General features: G+C 40.8%; 1 protein-coding gene across 2 annotated transcripts in view; it reads left to right on the forward strand.

Annotated features, from left to right (window-relative positions):
- LOC134344745 (uncharacterized) overlaps positions 1–24453 on the forward strand; it is a 129990-nt gene that overhangs the window by 18394 nt on the left and 87143 nt on the right. For both annotated transcript variants that reach the window (XM_063044826.1, XM_063044827.1), the window contains exon 2: positions 216–411. In XM_063044826.1, coding sequence (XP_062900896.1) covers positions 238–411 — 174 coding nt within the window. In that variant the 5' untranslated portion in view covers positions 216–237. The remainder of the gene's footprint in view (positions 1–215; positions 412–24453) is intronic.

Below are 24453 nucleotides of genomic sequence, written 5' to 3' on the forward strand. Positions count from 1 at the left end.
ACATTTTTTTGTCTCATCTCCTTCAAGCCTAAGGCAAGAACAAAGAATTTTGTTTTTGTCTACTTCCACTGTCTTTGTTTAATTTGCATTCACTGATTTTTGGACTGTAGTTCTTTCTAGTCAACAATACTTCTAGTTCAAATAAAGAAAGTAGTTGCTTGAGTTGAGCAATGTGTTAATGTTTTACTATGTAATGTTTCTTCTGCTCCTTCCAGTGTGGTTTATCATGACACGAGAATGATGAAGAAACCGAAGAAGAGTAAGAAGGAGCAGGGAAAGAATGTTTCAATCATCGTTCAAAAATTTCTGAAAACCTACGAACATCACTGTGGTCAGACATCAAGTGCAGTCAGCTCAATGCTTGTACGTAATCTGCAGAAGTGCATCGAAAATGAAGAAATCCTGACCAAGGTACATATGGTGATCAAATCTTTACTGATAAAATGTCCACTTGAGGTCAGGTAATACTGGAGAGTCCAACAAGCATGGTAGTTTTGGGGTGCTGTTGAAAAATACAAAACAATCAGTTTTTTTTTCAAATCCAGGTTCACGTTTATTGTCATTCAACCGTATACATCTACACTGAGAAATGAAACAGCGTACTTCCGGACAAATGTGCACAATGCAGCACACAGAACTCACACACTATACATCAGATGATATTAATGTAAATTAGCATATAATAAAATATATTCCAGAAGATTTAGCATAAAGTACACTTGGAATCAGAATCTTTGGCATACGTCGTGAAGTATGTTGTTTTGCCGTAGTCATACATTGAAAACATAATAAAAAAACCTATAAATTACAATAAGAAAAAAATACGTATAAAGATAAAAAGTAGTGCTAAAAGACAGAAAAGAATTAGTGAGGTAATGTACATGGGTTCATTATCCATTCAGAAATCTGAAGGTGATGGGGAAGAAGCTGCTCCTAATACATAGAGTGTGTGTCTTCAGGGACCTGTACCACCTCCTTGCTGGTAGCAATGAGAGGAATGCATGTCCTGGGTGATGGGGGTCCTGAATAATGGATGCCACCTTCTTGAGGAATCAACTTTTCAAGATGTCCTTTTTGCTGGGGAGCTGACTGAGTTTGCAACTTTCTGCTGCTTTTTTCAATCCTGTGCCGTGGCAGAGGGTAATGCAACCAGTTAGAATGCTCTCCACGATATATCTGTAGAAATTTGTGAGAGTCTTTGGTGACATAACTGCTCTCCTCCAAGTTCCAAAGAAATATAGCCGCTGTCGTCACTTCTTTGTAATTGCATCAATATGTCGGGCCCAGGATATTGGGCTCAGAGATGTTGACACACAGAAATGTGAAGCTGCTCATCCTTTCCACTGCTGATCCCTCGATTGGAATGGAGTGTGTTCTCTCACCTTCCTCTTCCTGAAGTCCCCAATAATCCCTTGGTCTTACTGATGTTGAGTGCATGTTGCTGTGACACCACTCAACCAGCTAATCTACTTCACTCTTGTACGACCCCTTGTCATCTTCTGAAATTCTTCCAACAATGGTTATGCCATCGGCAAATTTATAGATGATGGTCAAGCTGTGCCTAGCCACACAGTTATGTGTGTAGAGAGAGTAGAGCAGTGGACTAAGCACCCATACTTGAAGTGCACTAGTGTTAATTGTCAGTGAGGAAGAGATGCTATTTCCATTCTGCACTGACTGTGGTCTCCTGAAGTCAAGGATCCAGTTGCAGAGAGAGGTACAGAAGCCCAGGTTTTGTAGTTTGTTGATTAGTATTGTGGGTACTATGACATTGAATACTGAGCTGTAATCAATAAACAGCAGCCTGATGTAGGTATTGCTATTTTCACACAAGTTATTAAGTAAACTGTATAACGCTACTGGCACTTCATATGTGTGTGACCTGGGTGGTGGCAGGGAGTTCGGTAGTCTCATGGCCTGAGAGAAGAAGCTATTTCCCATCCTAACAGTCCTTATTCAAATGTTACGGTACCTCCTGCCTAATCGTGGGGGGGCAGGGGTCAAAGAGATTGTTGGACGGTTGGGAGGGATCCTTTACAAGGCTAAGGGCCTTGCATTTGCAGCACTCTTGATAAATATCTTTGGTGGGTAGGAGGGAGACCCCGACAATCCTCACTGCAGTCCCTGCAATCCTTTGTAGGTGTTGTGGTTAGATGCCATGCAATTTCCATACCAGGCAGTGATGTAGCTGGTCAGGACAATCGCATGGTTCTCCTGTAAAAATTGATTTAAATGGGGTGGGCAGCCTCAATCACCTCTATCTCCTCAGGAAGTGGAGACATTGTTGTGCTTTCTTGACTAAAGAGATAGTGTGATGGACCAGGTAAGATCTAGATAAGACAGCAATCAATAAATACTGGTTGGCAGGGCTCATGACAATACCTTAATCCCTCAGGCCAGCACCTGGTGGCCCAGGCAGCCCTGGGAAACTTGAGACAGACCTGATGCTCTCGATACAGTGCTGGTTAACTAGGGAACATTACATTACTTGGAACATTGCATATTACTCAGGAACATAGAATCAAACTCAGGAACATTGAATAGCCTTTGGAAACTTGGAGGGCCATGGGAGACCCAGGAAACCGTGATAACCTTGAATGTAGACTGGAGAAGCGCAGAACATAAACTTGAGAAACTCAGAGATTAGCCTCGGGAAAGTAGGAATGTAGCCTCAGGACAAGCACTGAGAATAGAAAGCACCCTCACCTCCAGCTGACCAATGACCAAGCCACTGTTGAACCTCCGCTGGGTCCATTTATAGGCATGGTCCTACTGTCATGGAGTGTGCTGCCAAATGACGGAACCCAAGTGCAGAGGAACGACAGACTCACATGTGGAGACAGAAACAAGAGTTTATTCAGAGGAATTCCAATAGAACATCGGTGCCTCAACTGAGCGACACTGCGAGACGAACCATTCTCAAAACACAAGGACCCCACGATTTGTGCTAATCAGGAGTCCACTTTAAATAATCACATTACACAGAAACCCTGTGCCAGTTAAAATAAACTTGACAAGATTAATCAGCACAAGAGCAAAACGGCTCAAGATAAGACAACTATTAACAAATACAGTTGAGGGGGCGTCACGTGATGACGTGGGATTGAGACGTGTAAATTCCGCTCTCCCACAACAAATCAGTAAAGTACCGTTTAAATAAAACAAAGTTGGTAAATATTTTTTGAAAATTATTTATAAACTTTGTAAGACTACTTTACGATATGCCTCCTAAACCGCAACAAAAGAAGTCTGCTGTTGCGAAGCAGCCGCGAGACGGGAAGAAAAAAGGGCCTACTGCAACGATGGAGCCTGGGACTCAGGTTGGATCTCCTTCGGTAGAACAGGGCGGTGGCAACGGTTGCTCCGAAGAAGACAACGGAATTGCGCATGCGCAAATCGACACAACGCAAACTACAAGAACCGACACCCACTGCAATTGAAAGTGACTCAGAGTCAGAACTGGATTCTGCAGAGAACACAGATGAAGAAGAGGAGGAAGAATTGGAAGCGAGTGGAAGTAAAGGAGATGATAGAGACATAAGAGAGGCTGTATTGCAATCAACGGCTGAATTAAGGAAAGTAAGAGAGGAGCTTAGAGATACGAAGAGATGCTATAATAAAGTTATGGAAAGACAGGACAAAATGGAAAAGAAGCTTCAGAAGATGGAAAGAGAAATGGGGCTTATGAATGATAGAGTGGAAAAAACAGAAAATGATTTGCTTGTCTGGAACTCGGAAAGAAACCGACTCTTGGAGAAAGTGGACATGTTGGAAAATTTCAGTAGATGTAATAATATTAAAATTGTTGGTCTTACAGAAGGTATGGAAGGAGAAAAGCCAATAGAATTTTTTCAAAGATGGATCCCGGAGGTTTTGCAAATGGGAGAGGAGGTTCGACCAATTGAAATTGAGCGGGCACATAGAGCTTTAAGACCAAAACCAAAAGATGACTAATATCCACGATCGATTTTAATAAAATTCTTAAGATTTCAAGACAAGGAAAGGATTCTTCAGGCAGCTGTTCGAACCGCCAAAGATAGAAAAGGGCCATTGATAATTAAAGAGAAAAGAGTTTTTTTCTACCCTGATATAAGTTACGAACTTTTGAAGAAAAGGAAGATGTTTAATCCAGTGAAAAAAACCCTATGGGAGCATGGTTATCAATTTATACTGCGTTATCCTGCAACTTTGAAGATTTTTTTGTCTGGTGGAGAAAAAAGATTTTTTGATGACTACCAGAAAGAGAGCAGTTTGTGCAAGATTCTCTGAATATTCACCAGATACAAGAACAAACTCAGGAGAGCGAGAAAGATTGAAGGTGAAGATTGGGCTTAAGAATGGATTTGTTGGATTTTTGAAGCTGGATAAATGTATAAATATAGTATTAATTATATGAGGGGGGTAAGAAAGGTTAACACTGGAGGAAATTAGTTGGGAATAATAATACTAATTTTGTCTATATATATATAACTTTTTTTGTTGCGGGGGAGCTGAAAGAAGCACTGATCGATTGCTACGTTAATCATGTGTGCAAGCGTGGCTTTTGCCGCGACCCGTAAAATGGAGGGGGGTAGTGTTGTGTATCTTTTCATTCACAACATTAGTGGGGGGGTATTTTGTTTTTTCTTTTTTTTCTATCTTTTTTTTTCTCTTTTTGCCTGGAAGGTTGGGAGGGGAACACATAGCATCATGGTGAAGTTTAAAGAGATTCCCCAAGGAACTATGAGAGTTGATAAGATAAGTAATGTTTTAGATTGGAGTAACTTTGTTAAGAATAATGACTAATTTATTGAATTTTTTGAGTTTTAATGTTAATGGGCTTAATGGACCAGTGAAAAGAAAAAGAATCTTAACATATATTAAAAAAATGAAGATAGTTTTAGCTTTTTTACAGGAAACACACCTAACAGAAACAGAACATCAGAAACTAAAGAGAGATTGGGTGGGTAATGTTGTTGCGGCCTCATTTAATTCAAAAGCGAGGGGAGTAGCAATTTTGATCAATAAAACGTTACCAATTAGAATACAAAGTGTAATAACTGATTCTGCGGGGAGATATGTGATTATACATTGTCAACTTTTTTCCGAACTATGGACTTTTATGAATATTAATGCACCAAATGAAAATGATGCAAAATTCAGACAAGAAACTTTTTTGAATTTGGTGGATGCACATGAAAAAATATTAATTGGAGGAGACTCTAATTTTTGCTTAGACCCAGTCTTAGATAGATCAACCAAGGCTGTTATAAAATCGAAGGTAGTAAATCTAACTTTATCATTGATGAAAGATTTAAATTTGATTGATATATGGAGAAGAATCAATCCTAAAGAAAGAGACTATTCGTTCTATTCCCATAGACATAGAACTTATTCAAGGATAGATTTTTTTCTATTATCAATGCATATTCAACACAGAGTGAAAAATATGGAATATAAAGCAAGAATATTATCAGATCATTCTCCTTTATTAATGACAATAATAATGGCTGATAAGGAAGAAGTGGCTTATAGATGGAGATTTAATTCGACATTATTAAAACGTCAAGATTTTTGTGATTTTATGAAAAAGCAGATTCAATTTTTTTTGGATACAAATTTTCATTCAGTGGAGGATAAATTTATATTATGGGATGCAATGAAAGCATATCTTAGGGGACAGATAATAAGTTATACGTCTAAAATTAAGAAAGAATATATGGCAGAACTAGATCAATTGGAAAAAGAGATTACAAGAATAGAAAAAGAATCACAAAGATATATGTCAGAAGAAAAACGAAGACAACTTGTCAATAAGAAGTTACAATATAATACGCTTCAGACATATAGAACGGAAAAAGCAATTATAAGATCTAAACAAAGGTATTATGAGTTAGGTGAGAGAGCACATAAAATTCTTGCCTGGCAGTTGAAAACAGAACAAGCTTCCAAAACAATAAATGCAATTAGAACAAGGGCAAATAAAATATCTTATAAACCTCTTGAAATAAATGAAACCTTAAAAAATTTTTATTCTGAATTATATCAATCAGAATCCCAAAACGATGTTAATGAGATAGAAAGGTTTTTATCACAAGTTTCTCTTCCAAAATTGAATTTGGAAGAACAGAGGGGATTAGATATGCCTTTTACATTAAAAGAAGTTGAAGAAGCTTTAGGATCACTTCAAAGTAATAAATCTCCAGGAGAAGATGGTTTTCCACCTGAATTTTATAAAAAATTTAAAGATTTATTATTTCCTCTTTTTATGGAACTAATACGTCAAGCAGAAAAAATACATAAACTTCCAGAATCTTTTTCAACAGCGATTGTAATAGTATTGCCAAAAAAGGACAGAGATCCTTTGAAACCAACATCATACAGGCCTATTTCTTTATTGAATACGGATTATAAAATAATAGCAAAAATTTTATCGAATAGATTATCTAAGTATTTACCAAAATTAATACATATGGATCAAACAGGATTTATTAAAAATAGACAACTGGCAGATAATGTAACTCGGCTACTCAGTATAATTCATTTGGCACAAAAAAGGGATGAGAAGAGTATAGTAGTAGCTTTGGATGCAGAAAAAGCATTTGATAGATTAGAATGGGATTTTTTATTTAAAGTATTAGAAAAATATGGGTTAGGAATATCCTTTATAAATTGGATTAAAACTTTAATTTCTAACCCTAAAGCTAAAGTAGTGACAAACTCTCAAATTTCAACACCATTCCAGCTAAAAAGGTCAACTAGACAAGGTTGTCCATTATCACCTGCTCTATTTGTATTGGCGATAGAGCCATTAGCAGAACTAATTAGATTGGATCCAGATATTATGGGTTTTAGAGTTAACCAAGAGGAATATAAAATTAATCTTTTTGCCGATGATGTTTTGATCTATTTAACAAACCCACAACATTCGTTACATAAATTATCTTCTAGATTGGATGAATATGGGAAGGTATCAGGTTACAAAATAAACTGGGATAAAAGTGAAATTTTATCTCTTACTAAAGGAGACTATAGTCAATGTTGATTAGTAACCCAATTTAGATGGCCGGTAAATGGTATAAAGTATTTAGGTATAAGACTTGATAGTGATGTAAAGAATTTATATAAATTTAATTATTTACCACTATTGAAAAAAATTCAAGAAGATCTTGACAAATGGATGATACTACCAATAACATTAGTAGGTAGAGTCAATGTTGTAAAAATGAATATATTTCCGAGATTACAGTATTTGTTTCAAACATTACCAATACAATTGCCACAGAAGTTTTTTCAAGAGTTAAATAAATCTGTGAGAAAATTTCTTTGGAAAGGTAAAATGTCAAGAATATCATTGGAAAAATTGACATGTAAATTTAGGTTAGGAGGGTTACAACTTCCAAACTTTAAAAATTACTATAAAGCAAATCAACTTAGATTTATTGCATCTTTTTTCGATGATCAAAAACCAGCATGGATTAAAATAGAACTAGACAAGATAGGAGAAAATAAACCTGAAGATTTTATATATAAATGGGAATCTAAATGGATACGGGAAAAGAAAGAATCTCCTATATTAACACACTTGATTGATCTATGGAATAAGATAAATGTTGATAAGGAAACACAGAAATCTCTATTAGCAAGGAGACCTTTGTTTCAAAACAGACTTATTCCTTTTACAATGGACAATCAACTTTTATATAATTGGTACCAAAAAGGGATTAAATTTATAGGAGATTGTTTTGAGCGAGGTATATTGATGTCATTTGAACAATTAAAGGATAAATATAAAATATCTAATAATACTTTCTTTTGTTATTTTCAGTTAAGGGCTTACTTGATAGGTGAGCTGGGTCAAACAATGTTTTTGCCAAAAGCTAATGAAATTGAAATTTTAATTCAAAAAGGAAAAATTTAAAAAATTTGTTGCTTGTATGTATAATTTGATTCAAGAACAGACAATTAAACAAGGAACCCATAAGTCAAAGCAAAAATGGGAAACAGATCTGAATATTAATATTGATGAAATAAATTGGTCAAGACTTTGTCTGGACAGTATGACAAATACAATAAATGTTCGACTTAGATTAGTACAATATAATTTTTTACACCAATTATATATTACACCACAAAAAATAGATTAAACTCAAATCTATCTGATAAATGTTTTCGGTGTAATCAAGAAATTGGTACTTTTTTACATTCTACTTGGTCTTGTTTTAAAATTCAACCTTTTTGGATAAATTTAAGAATCTTATTGGAACAAATTACTGGAATTCAACTTCCACATAACCCTGTATTATTTCTATTAGGTGATATTGAAGGGATAAAACCGAAACTTAAATTGAATAAATATCAGAAAGAATTTATAAAAATTGCATTGGCAGTAGCTAAGAAGACTATAGCAGTTACTTGGAAATCTGATTTGTATTTAAGTATGGATCGTTGGAATAATGAAATGGCTAGTTCTATTCCACTTGAAAAAATTACTTATAATTTAAGAGATAATTATGTAACATTCTTGAATATTTGGCGCCCTTATTTACAAAAGATAGGATGTCATATTTAAGTGCTCCGACAAAGAATTTGGTTACTTGGGGAAAGTAACAAATAATTATACCAAATTTATTTTGAATCCCATGGAGCATGTGGAAACCTTCCAATACCCAGGCGGCTCTTTTTTTTTCTTTCTTTCCTTTAGGTAGGACTATATATGGGGGGGGGGTTAAGGGGGGGTAGATTTTATCTTTTCATGTATTCTTTTTGAAAATTTAATAAAAATTATATAAAAAAAACAAATACAGTTGCACGGGTCCGCAGAGCTCATGACGGGTAGGGTGGTGCAGACAGCATTTGGCATGTTTGCCTTCATTGGATGGGGGACTGAGTACAAGAGTTGACACGTCATGTTAGACCATAAGACATAAGAGCAGAATTATGCCACTTGGTTCATCGAGTTTGTCAGGTTTATTTTCCATCTCAAACCCATTCTCCTGTCTTCATGCATAACTTTTGACACCCTTACTAATTAAGAACATGTCAATCTCTGCATTGTATACCCTTTGTCTTGGTCTCCTCAGCAATCTGTGGCAACAAATTCCACAGATTCACCAGTCTGGCTAAGGAAATTCCTCCTCATTTCTGTTCTAAAGAGACATCCTTCTATTCTGAGGTTGTACCCTCTGGTCTTAGACTCTCACACTATTGGAAACATCTTCTCCACATCCATTCTGTCTTGACCTTTCAATATTTGGTCCCCCTTCATTTTTCTGAACTCCAGTGAGTATAAGCCCAGAGCCATCAAATGCTCCTCATATGTTAACTCTTTCATTCCCGAGATCATTCTTGTAAACCTCCTCTAGACCCCGTCCAATGGCATCTCATCCTTTCTTAGATATGGAACCCAAAAACTGCCAAATTTGGTCCACCAATGCCTCATAAAGCCTGAGGATTACATTTTACTTTCTACTCCTCTTGAAATGAATGCTGGCATTGCAGTCATTTGAACAATGGCTACAGATGATGGTCTCTCTCTGGGTGCTTTGCTATTGCCTGGTGGGTGGTGGGCATTGATGCTTTTTGTTAAAATGGGTGGGGAGTGGAGGAAGATGCTTTTCTGCTGCTTGCGCAGGGGAGGGTGAGAGGGGGCATTGGGGTTCTAATGGTTTTCTGTCGTTCATTCTTTTGAGGTTTTGTTTTTCGTAGAAGTCAATGAAGACGAAGTATTTCAGCTTGTGTACCTAATACATTCTCTGATACTAAACGGAACCACTTGAACTTACAACGTGCATTATCTTCCGATACTTGGGGTTTGCATATTGATTTAAATGCACATGGTAGATTGGGATATTGTGGATTTTTTTTGGGGGGGTGGAATGAGATGATTATTTTTTGATTAGCAACAGCAATGTGTTCTTAATCACATATCAGAGCTAAAATACAACAGATTCTGCAGGTGCTGGAAATCCAGAGTATCACGCACGAACGTTGGAGGAACTCAGCAGATCAGGCAGCATTTATGGAAATGAATAAACAGGCGACATTTCGGACCAAGACCCTTCTCCAGGACTGGAAAGGAAGGGGGTAGATGCCAGAATAAAAAGGTGGAGGGAGGGGAAGGAGGACAAGCTAGAAGGTGATGGATGGAAAGGGTAAATGGCTGGAGGAGGAGGAATCTGATAAGAGAGGAGAGTGGACCATGGGAGAAAGGGAAGAATTTATAAACAGACATCTCCTAGCAACTATTTGGGTTTACATGATAAGCTTTTAAAATCCGGTTCTATGAAGAAATGAGGGGAAAGTATTATATATTTGTAATTATCTTTCCCCCTTAGAAACTTGGAATCAGACACAAGATGAGCTGCCTCAGATTAAAAGCTAACAATGTTAAAACATGAAACTCTACTCAAAGAATTTTTTTCTGATTCTAGAACATAGAAATCTACAGCACATTACAGGCCCTTTGGCCAACAATATTGTGTCGACCAAGTAACCGACCCTAGAAACTGCCTAGGATTACCCGACCACATAGCCCTCCATTTTTCTAAGCTCCATGTACCTATCTAAGAGTCTTTTAAAAGACCCTATTGTAACTGCCTCCATCACTGTCACTGGCAGTGCATTCCATGCACCCACCACTCTCTGTGTGAAAAACTTACCCCTGACATCCCCTCTGTACCTACTTACAAGCACCTTAAAACTATGCCTCCTCATGTTAGCCATTTCAGCCCTGGGAAAAAGCCTCTGGCTATCCACACGATCAATGCCTTTCATCATGTTATACACCTCTACCAGGTCACCTCTCATCCTCCATTGCTCCAAGGAGAAACAGCCAAGTTCACTCAACCTCTCCTCATAAGGCACATTCTCCAATCCAGGCACTGGTGGCATCCGTTAGTCTCGCGAGACCATGGATCTGCGACTGGAAAGTCTTGCTGCAGTCTGTGTTAGAGCAGCGTCTGTTGTGGCTGTAGAGGCCCACACGGGAGTGACAGTCTCGGCTGCATCGACTGCACTTGAAGCCGCTGTCCTCCAGTGTTGTCTTGGTGCTGTTTTTCCGACGAGTGCGGTTTTCTTCAGCAGCAAGCCTCAGCTTCTCTTCTCCTCTTTTTAGACCTCTGCATAGTTCCAGATGAAGTTGAAGATCCAATTACAGAGGGAGGTACAGAGGCCCAGATTCTGCAACTTCTCAATCAGGATTGTGGGAATGATGGTATTAAATGCTGAGCTACAGTCGATGAACAGCATCCTGACATAGGTGCTTGTGTTGTCTAGGTGGTCTAAAGCCGTGTGGAGAGCCATTGAGATTGCATTTGCCATTGACCTATTGTGGCGATAGGCAAATTGCAATGGATCCAGGTCCTTGCTGAGGCAGGAGTTCAGTCTAGTAATGACTAACCTCTCAAAGCATTTCATCATTGTAGATGTGAGTGCTACCGGGCGATAGATATTAAGGCAGCCCACATTTTCCTTTTTAGGCACTGGTATAATTGTTGCCTTTTTGAAGCAAGTGGGAACTTCTGCCCATAGCATTGAGAGGTTGAAAATGTCCTTGAATACTGCCGCTAGTTGGTCAGCACAGGTTTTCAGAGCCTTACCAGGTACGCCATCAGGACTTTCCACCTTGCGAGGGTTCACTCTCTTTAAAGACAGTACTCAAAATGAAGTACTTATTGTTAAGGGGAATGGTCACAGGGGTGCTTTCAGCTACCTGATGCTCTCTCTTCCCTCTCTTGACAGTCACCCACTTATCCGTCTCCTGTGACCCCCAGTGTGACTACCTGCCTGCAGCTCCTCACTTTCCCTAACAAGCCGAAAGTCATCGAGCTGCAGCTCCAGTTCTGAGGAGCTGCAGCTCAGCGCACCTGGTGATGATGTGGCCATCAGGGAGGCAGGAAGTCTCCCGGCTATCCCACGTCAGACACCAAGAGATGAAAACTGGCCTTGCAGTCATACCCACTATTCTTAAGTTAGAGGGAAAAGGAGATGTAAAAGTAACCGCTGAAAGAAGCTCGCTTTTTAAGTCTTCTCAGCGGCCTTGAGTGATGACATGCTACTGCGTCTGTGCATTTCTCCCAATTGAACTGATTGCTTTGGTGAAATTCCAATTAATTTTAAAATAAAGAAAAAAGGCCTTTTATATCCTTTCATATTCTATTAGGGAGGTGTCATTTTGTCCTATAATATTGACTTTAACCAAGGCTTTTGAAGGAGTGTGAAATCTTCATATGATTTATTTAAGGCTAATGAAAGCCATTTCGTCAGTGGGATGTGGGTGCTGTTGGCAAAGCCAGCAAGTGCCCCTGAGAATGTACTTGTGTTTGTCTTCTTCAGCTGTTGGAGTCTCTCAGATGAAGGTATTCCTACGGGTCTTGGATAGTGAGTTCCAGGATTTACATCCAGCATTGACAATTAGGGTAGTGGTGAATTTCCATTTCAGAATGCTCAGTGACAGAGATGTTCTGACATTCTGCTAAGCTGGCTTCTCCCGTGCTTCCAAGTTGCAGAGATCTCAGGCTTGGGAGGTGCTGCCAGGGAAGGTTGGTAAGTTGCTGTATCACATCTACAAGGTAAGAATACAGAAAAAGAAGCCAGCCATGAGTTTATTCCACCATTCGTAGAACATAGAACAGTACAGACCCTTCAGCCCACAATGTTGTGCTGACCCTTAAACTTACTGCATGATCAATCTAACCCTTCTCTCCCACAAAGCCCTCCATTTTTCTATCTCCCATGTGCCAATCTAAGAATCTCTTAAATGTCCCTAATGTATCACCACCCCAGCAATGCATTTCATGCACTTGTCACTCTGTAAAAAAACTACCTCTGACATTCTACCTCCTGTACTTTCTTCCAATCACCTTAAAATTATGCCATCTCATATTAGCTATGTCTATGCTGGGAAAAAGGTGCTGGCTGGCCACTCTATCAATGCTTCTTATTATCTTATACACATCTATCAAATCACCTCTCATCCTCCTTTACCTGAAAGAGAAAAGCCCAAGATTGCTCAACATTTCCTCGTAAGACATGCCCTCTAGTCCACGCAGCATCCTGGCAAATCTCCTCTGTACGCTCTCTAAAGCTTCCACATCCTTCCTTTAATGAACCAACCAGAACTGAACATACTACTACAAGTGTGGTCTAACCAGAGTTTCAGAGCTATAACATTACCACATGCCTCCTGAACTCAGTCCCCAAGGAATGAAGGCCAACAAACCATATACCTTCCTATCCACCTGATCAACTTGCATAGCAACTGTGAGGAATCTATGGACGTGGATCACAAGGTCCCTCTGTTCCTCCACACTGCTAAGGATCCTGCCATTAACCTTGTACCCTGCCTTCAAATTTGACCTTCCAAAGTGTATCACTCGTACTTTTCTGGACTGAACTCCATTTGCCACTTCTGAGCCCAGCTCCACCTCCTGACAATGTCCTGTTGCAACCTATCCACAACACCACCAACTTTTGTGTCATCTGCAAGCTTTCTAACCCACCCTCCCACTCCCTCATCCAAGTCATTTTAAAAATCTCAAAGAGCAAGGGTCCCAGAACAGATCCTTGTGGAACACCACTGGTCACCAATCTCCAGGCAGAATACATTTCCTCTACTATCACTCTCGGCCTTCTGTGGGCAAGCCGTTTCTGAATGCATACAGCCGTGCTTTCCTGGCTCTCATGCCTCCTGACTTTCTGAATGAACCTTTCATAGGGAACCTTATCAAACTCCTTTCTAGGATCCATATATACCACATCCACTGCTCTACCTTCATCATCTGTTACGTCACCTCCTCGGAGAATTCAGTCAGGCTCATGAGGCATGACTTAGCCCTCAAAAAACCATGCTGGCTATCCTTAATCAGACTACCAAATGCTCGTAAATCCTGCCTCTCAGAATCCTCTCCAATAGGTTACTCACCACTGGTTTTTTGCTGGTTTATTATTTGCACGATTACCCCTACTCCCCTTCTTGTACAAAGGAATAATATTTGCCCCCTCCAGTCGTCTGCCACTACTCCTATGGCTAGTGACATTGCAAACACCATGGGCAAAGGTGCAGCAATCTCTTTATTTGCCTCCCATAGTAACCTAAGTATATTCCACCTGGCCCTGGGACTTATCTATGCTGATATTTTTTTAAATATTCCAGCACATTGTCGCTTTTAGCATTGATACGTTCCAGCATTTCCCCTTCATTTTCCTGCTTGATTCCACCAATTGTCTACATGTTTAAAAATTTGTCAGTCCTGGCATCGACTGTGCTCGATGATGTGGCAATCAGTGCCCCGCAGGGCACAGGATTCCAGAGTCATGATCCTCTGGGTGACAACATATTCCTTTTCATCATGTCTTCTCCTGGGCTGACTGTCGCCTAGTTCCGGACTCTCCAGCTGAAGGAAACAGATTCTCAGAAACAGCCGTGTCACTCACCACCAAAATCATTGGTGCTGCAATGAAATCAGGACTTCTGCTTCTAACTTACACTGAGTATGGGGCATCATAGACCGCCTTGTTCTTAAGGTAACCCTCTTATCACAGAAATTACTCCAACACGTTATTGTAACAGCACCTGTAAATGTAAGCAAGCTCTGACAGGGCTTAATGTTTCATGTTCGCAACACCTGCACTCGCTCTGTCATGCTGTTTGATCACTAGAGGTGATGACAGTACAACTGCAACATCTCTGAAAGAACCTTGTTTTTTAAGGGAGGAGAGATGGGATAATCCTTTGGGGATGAAACTAAAAATATTGTACATCCACAAAATTAACTAAACTAAATTTAACATTTTCATATTTACAAGTTTGATCTAGAACCGTGCAGGAACAGGCCCTATGACCCATAATATTGAAGCCAAGCTGATCAAATTAACAATTAAACACTTCACTAATGCTTTCTGTCTACACAATGTCCATATCAAGATTCAATATTCTGATTTATTTACTGTATCATGTGTATATCGAAGCAGTCAGTGGAGTGTGTCATTTGCGTTAACGAGCAGCAGTGCTGGGGACAGGCTGCAAGTGTTGCCACACATTCTAGTGCCAACACGCCCATCAGCACTGAACACAAAGCAGAGCAAAGCAACAACAGTGAACCAGCCCCCATTCCTCCCTCTCACACAGACACACACCCACATACACAGTCCTCCAACCCCAGGACGGCCTCCAGCGGACTCAGACCTGGGCGCACAGGCACTGGGCATTGACTTTTCCCCAGCTGACTCGCGGTTCCAGCCATTGGGCCTCGGCTTCTGAACTTCCGATCAAACCTCGGCGTCAACCCCAAGATCTGCTGACCACCAAACTAAGCCTTGAACTCCGGGCTCGCCAATGATGAGACCCCGAGCACTAGGCCTCGAACTTCAGACTCACTGATTCGCCTGTCAGTGGGGGTCATCGGTCCTCACTCCTGATCGCATGGAACTCCAACTCCAAAACCTGCCGACAAGTCGCTGACCCTGGAGGGGCCACGCTGGTGTGCCAGCCAATCTCGGACCACGGATGTCTCATTTCTGTGTTATTGGCCTTGGAGCGGAGGCTTAGACTCCTAGCTGACCTCTAATTCCCCCACGTCCGTGCCCCCAAGTTCTAACCTAACTCCCCTCACTGTCCCCTAAAGCATCATTGTAAACCTAGATCTGAGCTACGACATTGACAGAGACCACAGCTCAGTGGTATCCTGAAAAATAATCCCTCCAATTCCCTACACATTGATTTGCCGATCTAAGAACCTGTATTGTATTTCCCTCTACTACCTCTCCTGTCAGCACTGGCCAGCTGCCTACTGTTCTCTTTGTTTTGAAAAAAAGACTTGGCCCTCACCTGAAAAAGATCTGCCTGCCTTAAATCTACCTGCTAATTTCCTTGCTCGCTGTGAATGAAGCAGTTCAGTTTGCACTGGGGTATCACCAGTAGGTGACACTCTAATATCAGTTTCAGGAAAGGTGAGGAAACCTCTAGTTCCCACCTGTACTTACTTGGTTGAGCTGACTCCAGCAACGTTTGATGTCTTGTTGTGATCTTGCTAACGCTTTGCGACTACCCGAACATAACCTCAGCATAGTCAGTGATTCACCCTGATGCTCGGCCTCCCCGTGGGACAACTTGGGAAAAGTTCAGTATTGCCGACTTGAAAACGGTGCCCAGACAACCTGATGCTCTTCCTGCTTCAGTCGCTTGGACCACAGTAGCACCCTTTGGTTTTCACCCAGCCACGTTCCACCAGCACATCAGTGGGCACCTGCCCTGTAACTGCATGTGGTGTATTCCACTTGTGAAATGAGAAGCGCGTTTTGCACTTCAGTTTTCTCAGTCACTTCTGGCAACCCGTGTGAGCCTGGGTGAAGTGGAACTGTGCACAGAAACTTAATTAGGGGTGGTCAGCATGTCTTTAGTCATTGGAGATCATGTCTTAGCAGCTTATAGAGCCATAGATATATAGAGCACTACAGCACAGAAACAGGCCCTTCAGCCCATTAAGTTCATTCCGTACTGTTATTCTGCCTAGTCCCATTGACCCGCACCTGAGTTGTAGCCCTCCATACCCCTCACGTACGTGTACGTATCCAAACCTCTCTTAAATATTGAAATCAAACCCAGATCCACCATTTCTACTGGCAGCTTGTTCCACACTCTCACCAATCTCTGAGTGAAGAAGTTCGCCCTCATGTCCCCCTTAATCATTTCACCTTTGAACCTTAACCTATGACTTATAGTTCTCATCTCATCAGTGGGAAAAAGCCTGCTTACATTTACCCCGTTGACACCGCTCATGATGTTATAGATCTTTATCAAATCTCTCCTCATTCTGTTGCACTCCAGGGGACTTGTGGTTTTTGTTTTCAATGAGCTGACCAAAAATGGTGATAAGGGCAGGGCGTGGTTTGTATGGACTTCAGTGAGGTTTTTCATAAGGTTCTATCTACATGGTAGGCTGCACTGAATGTTAGATCAGGTGGAATTCTAGGAGAGCTGGCTAAGTAGATACATAATTGGCTTGATGTTAGAAAGCATGAGGTGATGGTAGAAGGTTATTTCTCCGACTGCAGTCCTGTGGCCAGTGGTAGCCTTGGGCTGGTGCTGGGCCCATTGTTGTTTAAATTCTATATCAGCGATTCAGATGAGAATGTGCAAGGTATGGTTGGTAAGATTGCAGATGACACTTCAGTAGATGGTATAGTGGACAGTGAAAAAGATTATCAACAATTGCAAGGAGATCTTGATCTGCTGAGTGAGTGGGCTTAAGAATGGCAAATGGAATTTTGTTCAGTAAGTGCAAGGTGTTATATTTTGGAAAGTCAAACCCCCAGGATTTTCATGGTGAACTGTAGGGTTCTGGGGAGTGTTGTAAAAGAGAGGGGCCTTGAATCCCTGAAAGTGGGGTCGCAGGCAGACAGGATGGTGAAGAAGGTTTTTTGGTATGCTGGCGATCATAAATCCATTATTGAGTATAAAGGTTGAGAGGTACTGTGTGGTTGTAGGGGATGCTGGTGAGGTTGCACTTGGAGTATTGTGTTCAGATTTGATTGCTCTGCTATGGGAAAGATGTTATTAAACTACTGAGTGCAGAAAAGCCTTACAAGGATGCTCCCAGGACTTGGGAGCCTGAGACATAGAGCAAGAATAGATAGGCTAGGGCCTTATTCCCTAGAGTGTAGAAGACTGAGAGGTGATCTTGTAGAGGTGTATGAAATCATGAGAGGCATTGGTAGGGTGAATACACTCAGTCTTTTCGCAAAGTTGGGGTATCAAGAACTAGGGGGCATAGGTGTAAGATGAGATGGGAAAGAGGAACTTGAAGGGCAACTTTTTACACAAAGGGTTGTATCAATGTGGAATCAGCTGCCAAAGGAAGTGGTTGAGGCACACATAACAACTTTTATTGGATAGGTACATGGATTGGAAAGATTTAGAAGGTTATGAGATTTTATTGGATAGGTACATGGATTGGAAAGATTAAGAAGGTTATGAGATTTTATTGGATAGGTACATGGATTGGAAAGATTAAGAAGGTTATGAGATTTTATTGGATAGGTACATGGATTGGAAAGATTTAGAAGGTTATGAGATTTTATTGGATAGGTACATGGATTGGAAAGATTAAGAAGGTTATGAGATTTTATTGGATAGGTACATGGATTGGAAAGATTAAGAAGGTTATGAGATTTTATTGGATAGGTACATGGATTGGAAAGATTAAGAAGGTTATGAGATTTTATTGGATAGGTACATGGATTGGAAAGATTTAGAAGGTTATGAGATTTTATTGGATAGGTACATGGATTGGAAAGATTTAGAAGTTTATGGGCCAAATACTGGCAAATTGGACTATCTTGGTCAGCATGGGCCAGTTGGACTGAATATCGTGTTTCTATGCTGGGTGACTCTATAACTCTATGCCCTTACACCTGATTGCCAGATGCTGGCCTGTTATTGACAGGGAGCACCAGTGCCAGTTAATGCTTGACTTTGGCCATCTGCTCCAGGCAGAGCTTATCACATTTCCTACCTCTTCCAATCCAGATCGACAGCATGTTCAGGTAGACATACTGGGAACATAGGAGTAGTTGGGCCAGTTGTCAATGAGTTGCCCCTTCATGTAGCACTCTCTGCAGAATGCTCTTTCTACCCCATAAATTCCTCAACCTCTCAAAAGAATCATGTTGTGGTTAAATCAAAATTTCAAAACTGAGATTGGTAGACCTTTGGAGATGATAAGGTGTCAGGTTAATGGTGGAATAACCTTTGTGTGCTTGTGTGTGTATTGTAAACCATGCCTCCAGATGATACTTCACACACTGTGAGGTTGGGTGTCACTGGAAACAAAGGTCAAAATTCAAAGTAAATTTATTATCGAAGTACATATATGTCACTGTGTACTACCATGAGATTCACTTTCTTGTGGACCTCCTCAGTAAATATAAAGAAACACACTAGGATCAATGAAAAACTGCACACAACAAAGATGGGCAAACAACCAATGTGTAAAGGACAACAAATTGTGCAAGTATATAGAAACAAAGAAACATAGAAAACCTACAGCACAATACAGGCCCTTCAGCCCAGAAAGCTGTGCCGAACATGTCCCTACCTTAGAAGTTACCTAGGGTTGCCCATAGCCTTCTGTTTTTCTAAGCTCCATGTACCTATCCAGGAGTCTCTTAAAAGACCCTATTGTATCCAACTCCACCACCATTGCCGGCAGCCCATTCCATGCACTCACCACTCTCTGCCTAAAAAACTTAGCCCTGACATCTCCTCTGTACCTACTTCCAAGCACCTTAGAACTGTGCCCTCTCGTGCTAGCCATTTCAGCCCTGGGAAAAAGCCTCTGACTATTGTCACAACCCTATGACAGGAATAAAGAACCAGCAGAGATGGAAAACACTTTGGAGTCCAGTATTGCTATAAACTAATAATATTTATTAGTAACTGTGCAATACAGTAATATAAATGTAGATAAATCAAAAAGGTTAGCAATGATTATATGTATAAGTAAGTATATCAATAAGTGTGGAAATATATGTATGAAAAACCAAGCTTCTTTAAGTCTAGGGGTAAAAAGATACAGTCTTACGATGATGAGTAAAGTTCAGTTCAGTTCATGGTATTTAGTTGAGTAGTGATGGGGTGAGGGGGGGGGAGAGGTTTGAGTCTTCAGGTGAGCTGATGCCATCGATCTCCTTGTCGTCCTTTGAAATCCTTTAAAAGTCACCGACTGTGACTTTAACAAAGGGGACCAGTTTTCTGTGGTGGAGCTATCCCCCAGGCGAGGGTGGACACACAGACAGCTCCCCCACCAGTCAACCCTTTTCCTCTTTCCACTGCAAGAGCGATGGATCGATCCGCCTGATCGATCCTCCAAAACCCCCTTTTTCTGTGGGCACAACAATGCTCATTCAATGTCCAAACATGTGTCTGGGGTCTGTATCATCTGACCTCCTATTTTATCTCCCCGTGCTGAGCATCAACTGTCATTCAAATAATCCCTCCTTCCTCTCTCTCTGAAGGAAATGCACAAGCAGGCGAACTGTCCTTGAAGAAAGTGTCAACAACCTGCCGAAAATCATAACGTCACGTGTCCATTAAATAACACTGCCTTCGATCACCATAGCAACTTACGAGCTGCTCGGTGCTGTCTCCAACTCAGTAGACGTCCAAAGTTACTTCCAGTGCCTTAAAGTGACAGTCCAACCGTTAATCTTCGTCTCTCGCTCTTTTACGAACAAGCTATTGATGTTAAATAACTCTCTCTCTCTGTTCAAAAGCACAGTTAATAGGGGTACTTCAGGATCCCATCACACTATCCACACGATCAATGCCTCTCGTCATCTTATACAGATATAAAAGAAAAAAACTAAATAATAAAAAAAATCAAAAAACTATTGAAAACGAGAGTTCTGGAGTGCTTGAAAGTGAGTCCATAGGTTATGGAATCAGTTTAGTGTTGAGGTTCATGAGCTTGATGGTTCCTGAACCATGTGTTGTGGAACCTAAGGCTCCTATACCTCCTTCCCAAAGGCGACGGTGAGAAGAGAACATGGTCTGGATGGTGGGGGTCTTTGATGATGAATGCTGCTTTCTTGTGGCATTGGTCCTTGTAGATGTGTACAGTGATTAGAAGGGTTTTTCCTGTCATGGACTGGGCTGCATCCACTACTTTTTGTAGGCTTTTCCATTCCTGAGCATTTGTGTTTCCTTACCAGGCTGTGATGCTACTAGAAGGGACACTCTCCACTGCGCATCTATAGAAGTTTGTCGGAGTTGTAGATGACATGCTGAATCTATGCAAACTTGTAAGAAAGTTGAGTCATGGGACTTACCTGGTGGAGAGGGTCAGTAACTTTAAATACCTCAGCATTATCATTACAGAGGATCTGTCCTGGGCCCAGCACGTAAGTGCCATTTACAAAGAAGGCACTTGTAAGTGCCTCTACTCTCTTACAAGTGCAGAGCTCTCACCAGGCTCGTACACAAACTTGGCACGATAGCTAACTCTGCTAACAGCCATGTGACTCAGTGCTGAGAAGGCCACCTTTCATAAGCAAGATATGTCTATTGTCAGTATAATTTGGGGTTCCACCAAAGTGGAAAGTTGGGATGCTCCGATCAAAAAGCATTGATTGTAGCAAATGCTGTGTAAATACTGCCCCATACACAACTAATAGTCGCCAAGAAATGACAGATCGTACCCCAGCATAAAATTATAAAGTAAGTATATTTACCAATTTTTCAGCTTTTAACAAACCGTTAAGAGGAAAAGAAAAGAACAATAAAAGGGCCCATTACAGTTAAACCAGCAGCTGGGTGTACTGCTTTACTCATGGCGCTGAATTCTCATCGCCAACCACAGGAAGAACTTCCTTTCTTAGAATCTTTGACTTGCAAAGCAGCTCATGCTTTAGTGTTTCCCCTTCAGATGGTATCTTCCAAGCATCTTCCCTGGAGTTCTTCTCTCCACACCTCCTGCTGGAAGACCCCAACCAGACTACTGTCCTTCAGAAATCTCATCTCACCCAGCTCTCTCGAATCTTCTTTCACATCCCACTGGGCAGAAAATTACAACACATACCCAGAGAGTCCTGATTGGCTGACAAAACATTCCTAAGTTGGACAATATGGTTCCATATCTTTAGCTGAAACCAAAACATTCTCACTAGCAGGACACATTCTTTTACAGAAAACTGATAAAATAAAAATACCTCACAGCATTGCAGTAGAAATCTTACTCAAGGCATTACATCAGTCTGCAAAGATTTGGCATGTCATCTAAAACCTTGACAAGCTTCAGTGGAGAGTATACTGACTGGTTGCATTGCAGCCTAGTTAGGAAGCAGAACATTTGTTTGTTTTTAAGTCTCAAGTAAATTGAAAAACATATGGAAGAACAGATGCCCAGGCATGTTAAGAGAAGATATTTAGGAAATGAAAACTTCACATGAAAGGACTGTAACTAAACTAAAGGTGAAAGAGTTGCACTGATTTTGGAGCTGGGATAATGACAACAACCACAAATATCAGGTTTTACTGCTGAAAATTCTGGTTGTGTTTTCTTGTTTTAATACTCACTGGAGATCTTTGCGTTTGTCCCAAAGCCTGTTTCGCTTAGTCATTTCCCAGTGTTTTAGATGTCCAACTAGAAAAAAATGTCTGTAACACCACAACCAGACTGCAAAGACAAACTATTAGCACTGAGCGATTTAAGTAGAACACCACAGGAAAGTCCTTCAATGATTTTGTAAAATAGAATGAGTGAACTTGACAAGGCACTAGGAAACTTGTTTTGTAGTTGACTCTTGCATTGTTTGAGATTTACGTAAACAAACGAGGCTGGCCACGTGTAAGGTAACTATGCAGAAGGTGAATTAATGGATAAAGCAACCCTTAACAAAATGAAAGCTTTGATATTTCTTCAGCTTATTTCATTTTAGGAACAGCTTCTTCCTCTCCACCATCCGATTTCTGAATGGTCCATGATCACTACCTCACTATTCCTCTTTTACATTATTTTTGCAGGCTGGTGGCGTAGTGGCATCAGCACTGGACTTCGGAGCGAGAGGTCCCGAGTTTGAATCCGACCAGCCCCCTTGTACGCTGTCCATCCGTGCCTGGGTTGAGTGTTGAGCTAACAATTCGACCTTGTAAAAAAAAAACTGGAGAGGGATGGGCTCCGCCAAGTTTCAGATGCCCAAAACACGCCATATGATGAGCATACCAAAAAGCTTGTCATGATGGCGCCCCGATGACTCTACCAGGAGTTAAGGTCACGTGTGTATACACACACACACACACACACACACACACACACACACCTTATTTATTATTCTCAGTCATTTTATATGTTGCACTGTACTGAAGCCACAAAACAACAAATTTCATGGCATATGGCAATGATAATAAGCCTGATTCTGATTCTGACTTTAATTTTGATTCTGATCTCTAAAAATTTCAAAGTTCAAAATACATTTATTATCCAAGTGCATGTATGTCAGCAGCTACAGTACTGAGCAAAAGTCTTAGGCACACGTATATATCGCTAGGGTACCTAAGCTATTTGCACAGTATTGTAGCAATTTTATGTATTGCACTGTACTGCTGCTACAAAAAAACAAAACAAATTTCATGGCATGTATGAGCGATGATAAACCCGATTCTGATATGGGTCTCTATTGTGGACTGAGAGTGGGAAGGGTGCAGGGAGAGGGAATTTATGGTTGGGTAAATGGGAAGTTAGCAGGAAACACCAGAGAGACATGCTGTAATGATCGATAAATCAATAGTTTGGAATCAAACTACATTGTACATTCTCTGTAAAATAAAATTGAAGACCTCAGAGCAAGATTGCAGTACTGGAGGGATATCAGGGACTGCTGTGTACTTTGCTTCACAGAAACATAGCTCATACTCACTATTTTTGATATACAATGCTGCAGCCTGAGGGCTTCCCCAATGACAGGACAGCTGAGTCCTTTAAAGGTAAAGGAGGCAGAGTATGCTTCATGATTAACTCACTGTGGTGCACAGATGTGGCAGTTCGGTTTCAGTCCTGGAACATATAGCAGTCAAGTGTTGTTCATTTTATAAGCCGAGGTAGCTTTCTGCCATCATCCTGGTAGAAGTGTACATTCCCCTCCTGGCAAACATCAGGAAGGCACTGAGCACCATGATCAACAGTCACAAAACAGCACATCCTGATGCCTTCCCTATCATTGAAGGGAATTTCAACCAGACCAGCCTGAAGAAGTCTCTGACCAACTACCACCAACATATCACCTGTGGAACCAGGGGAGCCAACACACTTGACCACTACTACACCACCATCAAGAACGCTTACCACTCCCGCGCTTTGGAAAGTTCAACTACCTGGCTGTACTCCCAGTGTACTGGCAGAGACTAAAGACTGCAGCACCAGTGGTGAGGAACAAGAATGATCAAGGGAGGTGGACTGGCACTTACAGGACTGCTTTGAGTTAGTGAGCTGGACAATATTCAGTGATTCATCCTCAAATTTGAATGAATATACCACAGTTGTCACCGACTTCATCGAGACCTGTGAGAGTGTGTGTCTTTCAGGACGTACCAGACATTTTCAAACCAAAAACTGTGGATGACCCAGGAGATTTGTAATCTGCTGACAGCTAGATATGTGGCATTCAAGACTGGTGATCCAGAGTTATATGATTTACAGAAGGCTATTTTAAAAGCGAGAAAATAATTCTGATTGAAATTAGACACAGAATTGGAAGCATGTCAGCTCTGACATGGTTTCCAGGCCATTACTCCCTACAAAGCAAAACCCAACATCATGAACAGCTCTGATCCTCACTCCCAGATGAGCTCAACACCTCTTATGCACATTTTGAAAGGGAGAATAAATCTTACCCATATCCCTGCAGGACTGATCTCGGTCTCCGAGTCGGACATCAAAACATTTCTTAAGAGGGTGAACCCTTGCAAGGCATCAAGCC

This window comes from Mobula hypostoma, chromosome 4, assembly GCF_963921235.1.
Source record: "Mobula hypostoma chromosome 4, sMobHyp1.1, whole genome shotgun sequence".
In the NCBI taxonomy this organism is placed as follows: Eukaryota; Metazoa; Chordata; class Chondrichthyes; order Myliobatiformes; family Myliobatidae; genus Mobula; species Mobula hypostoma.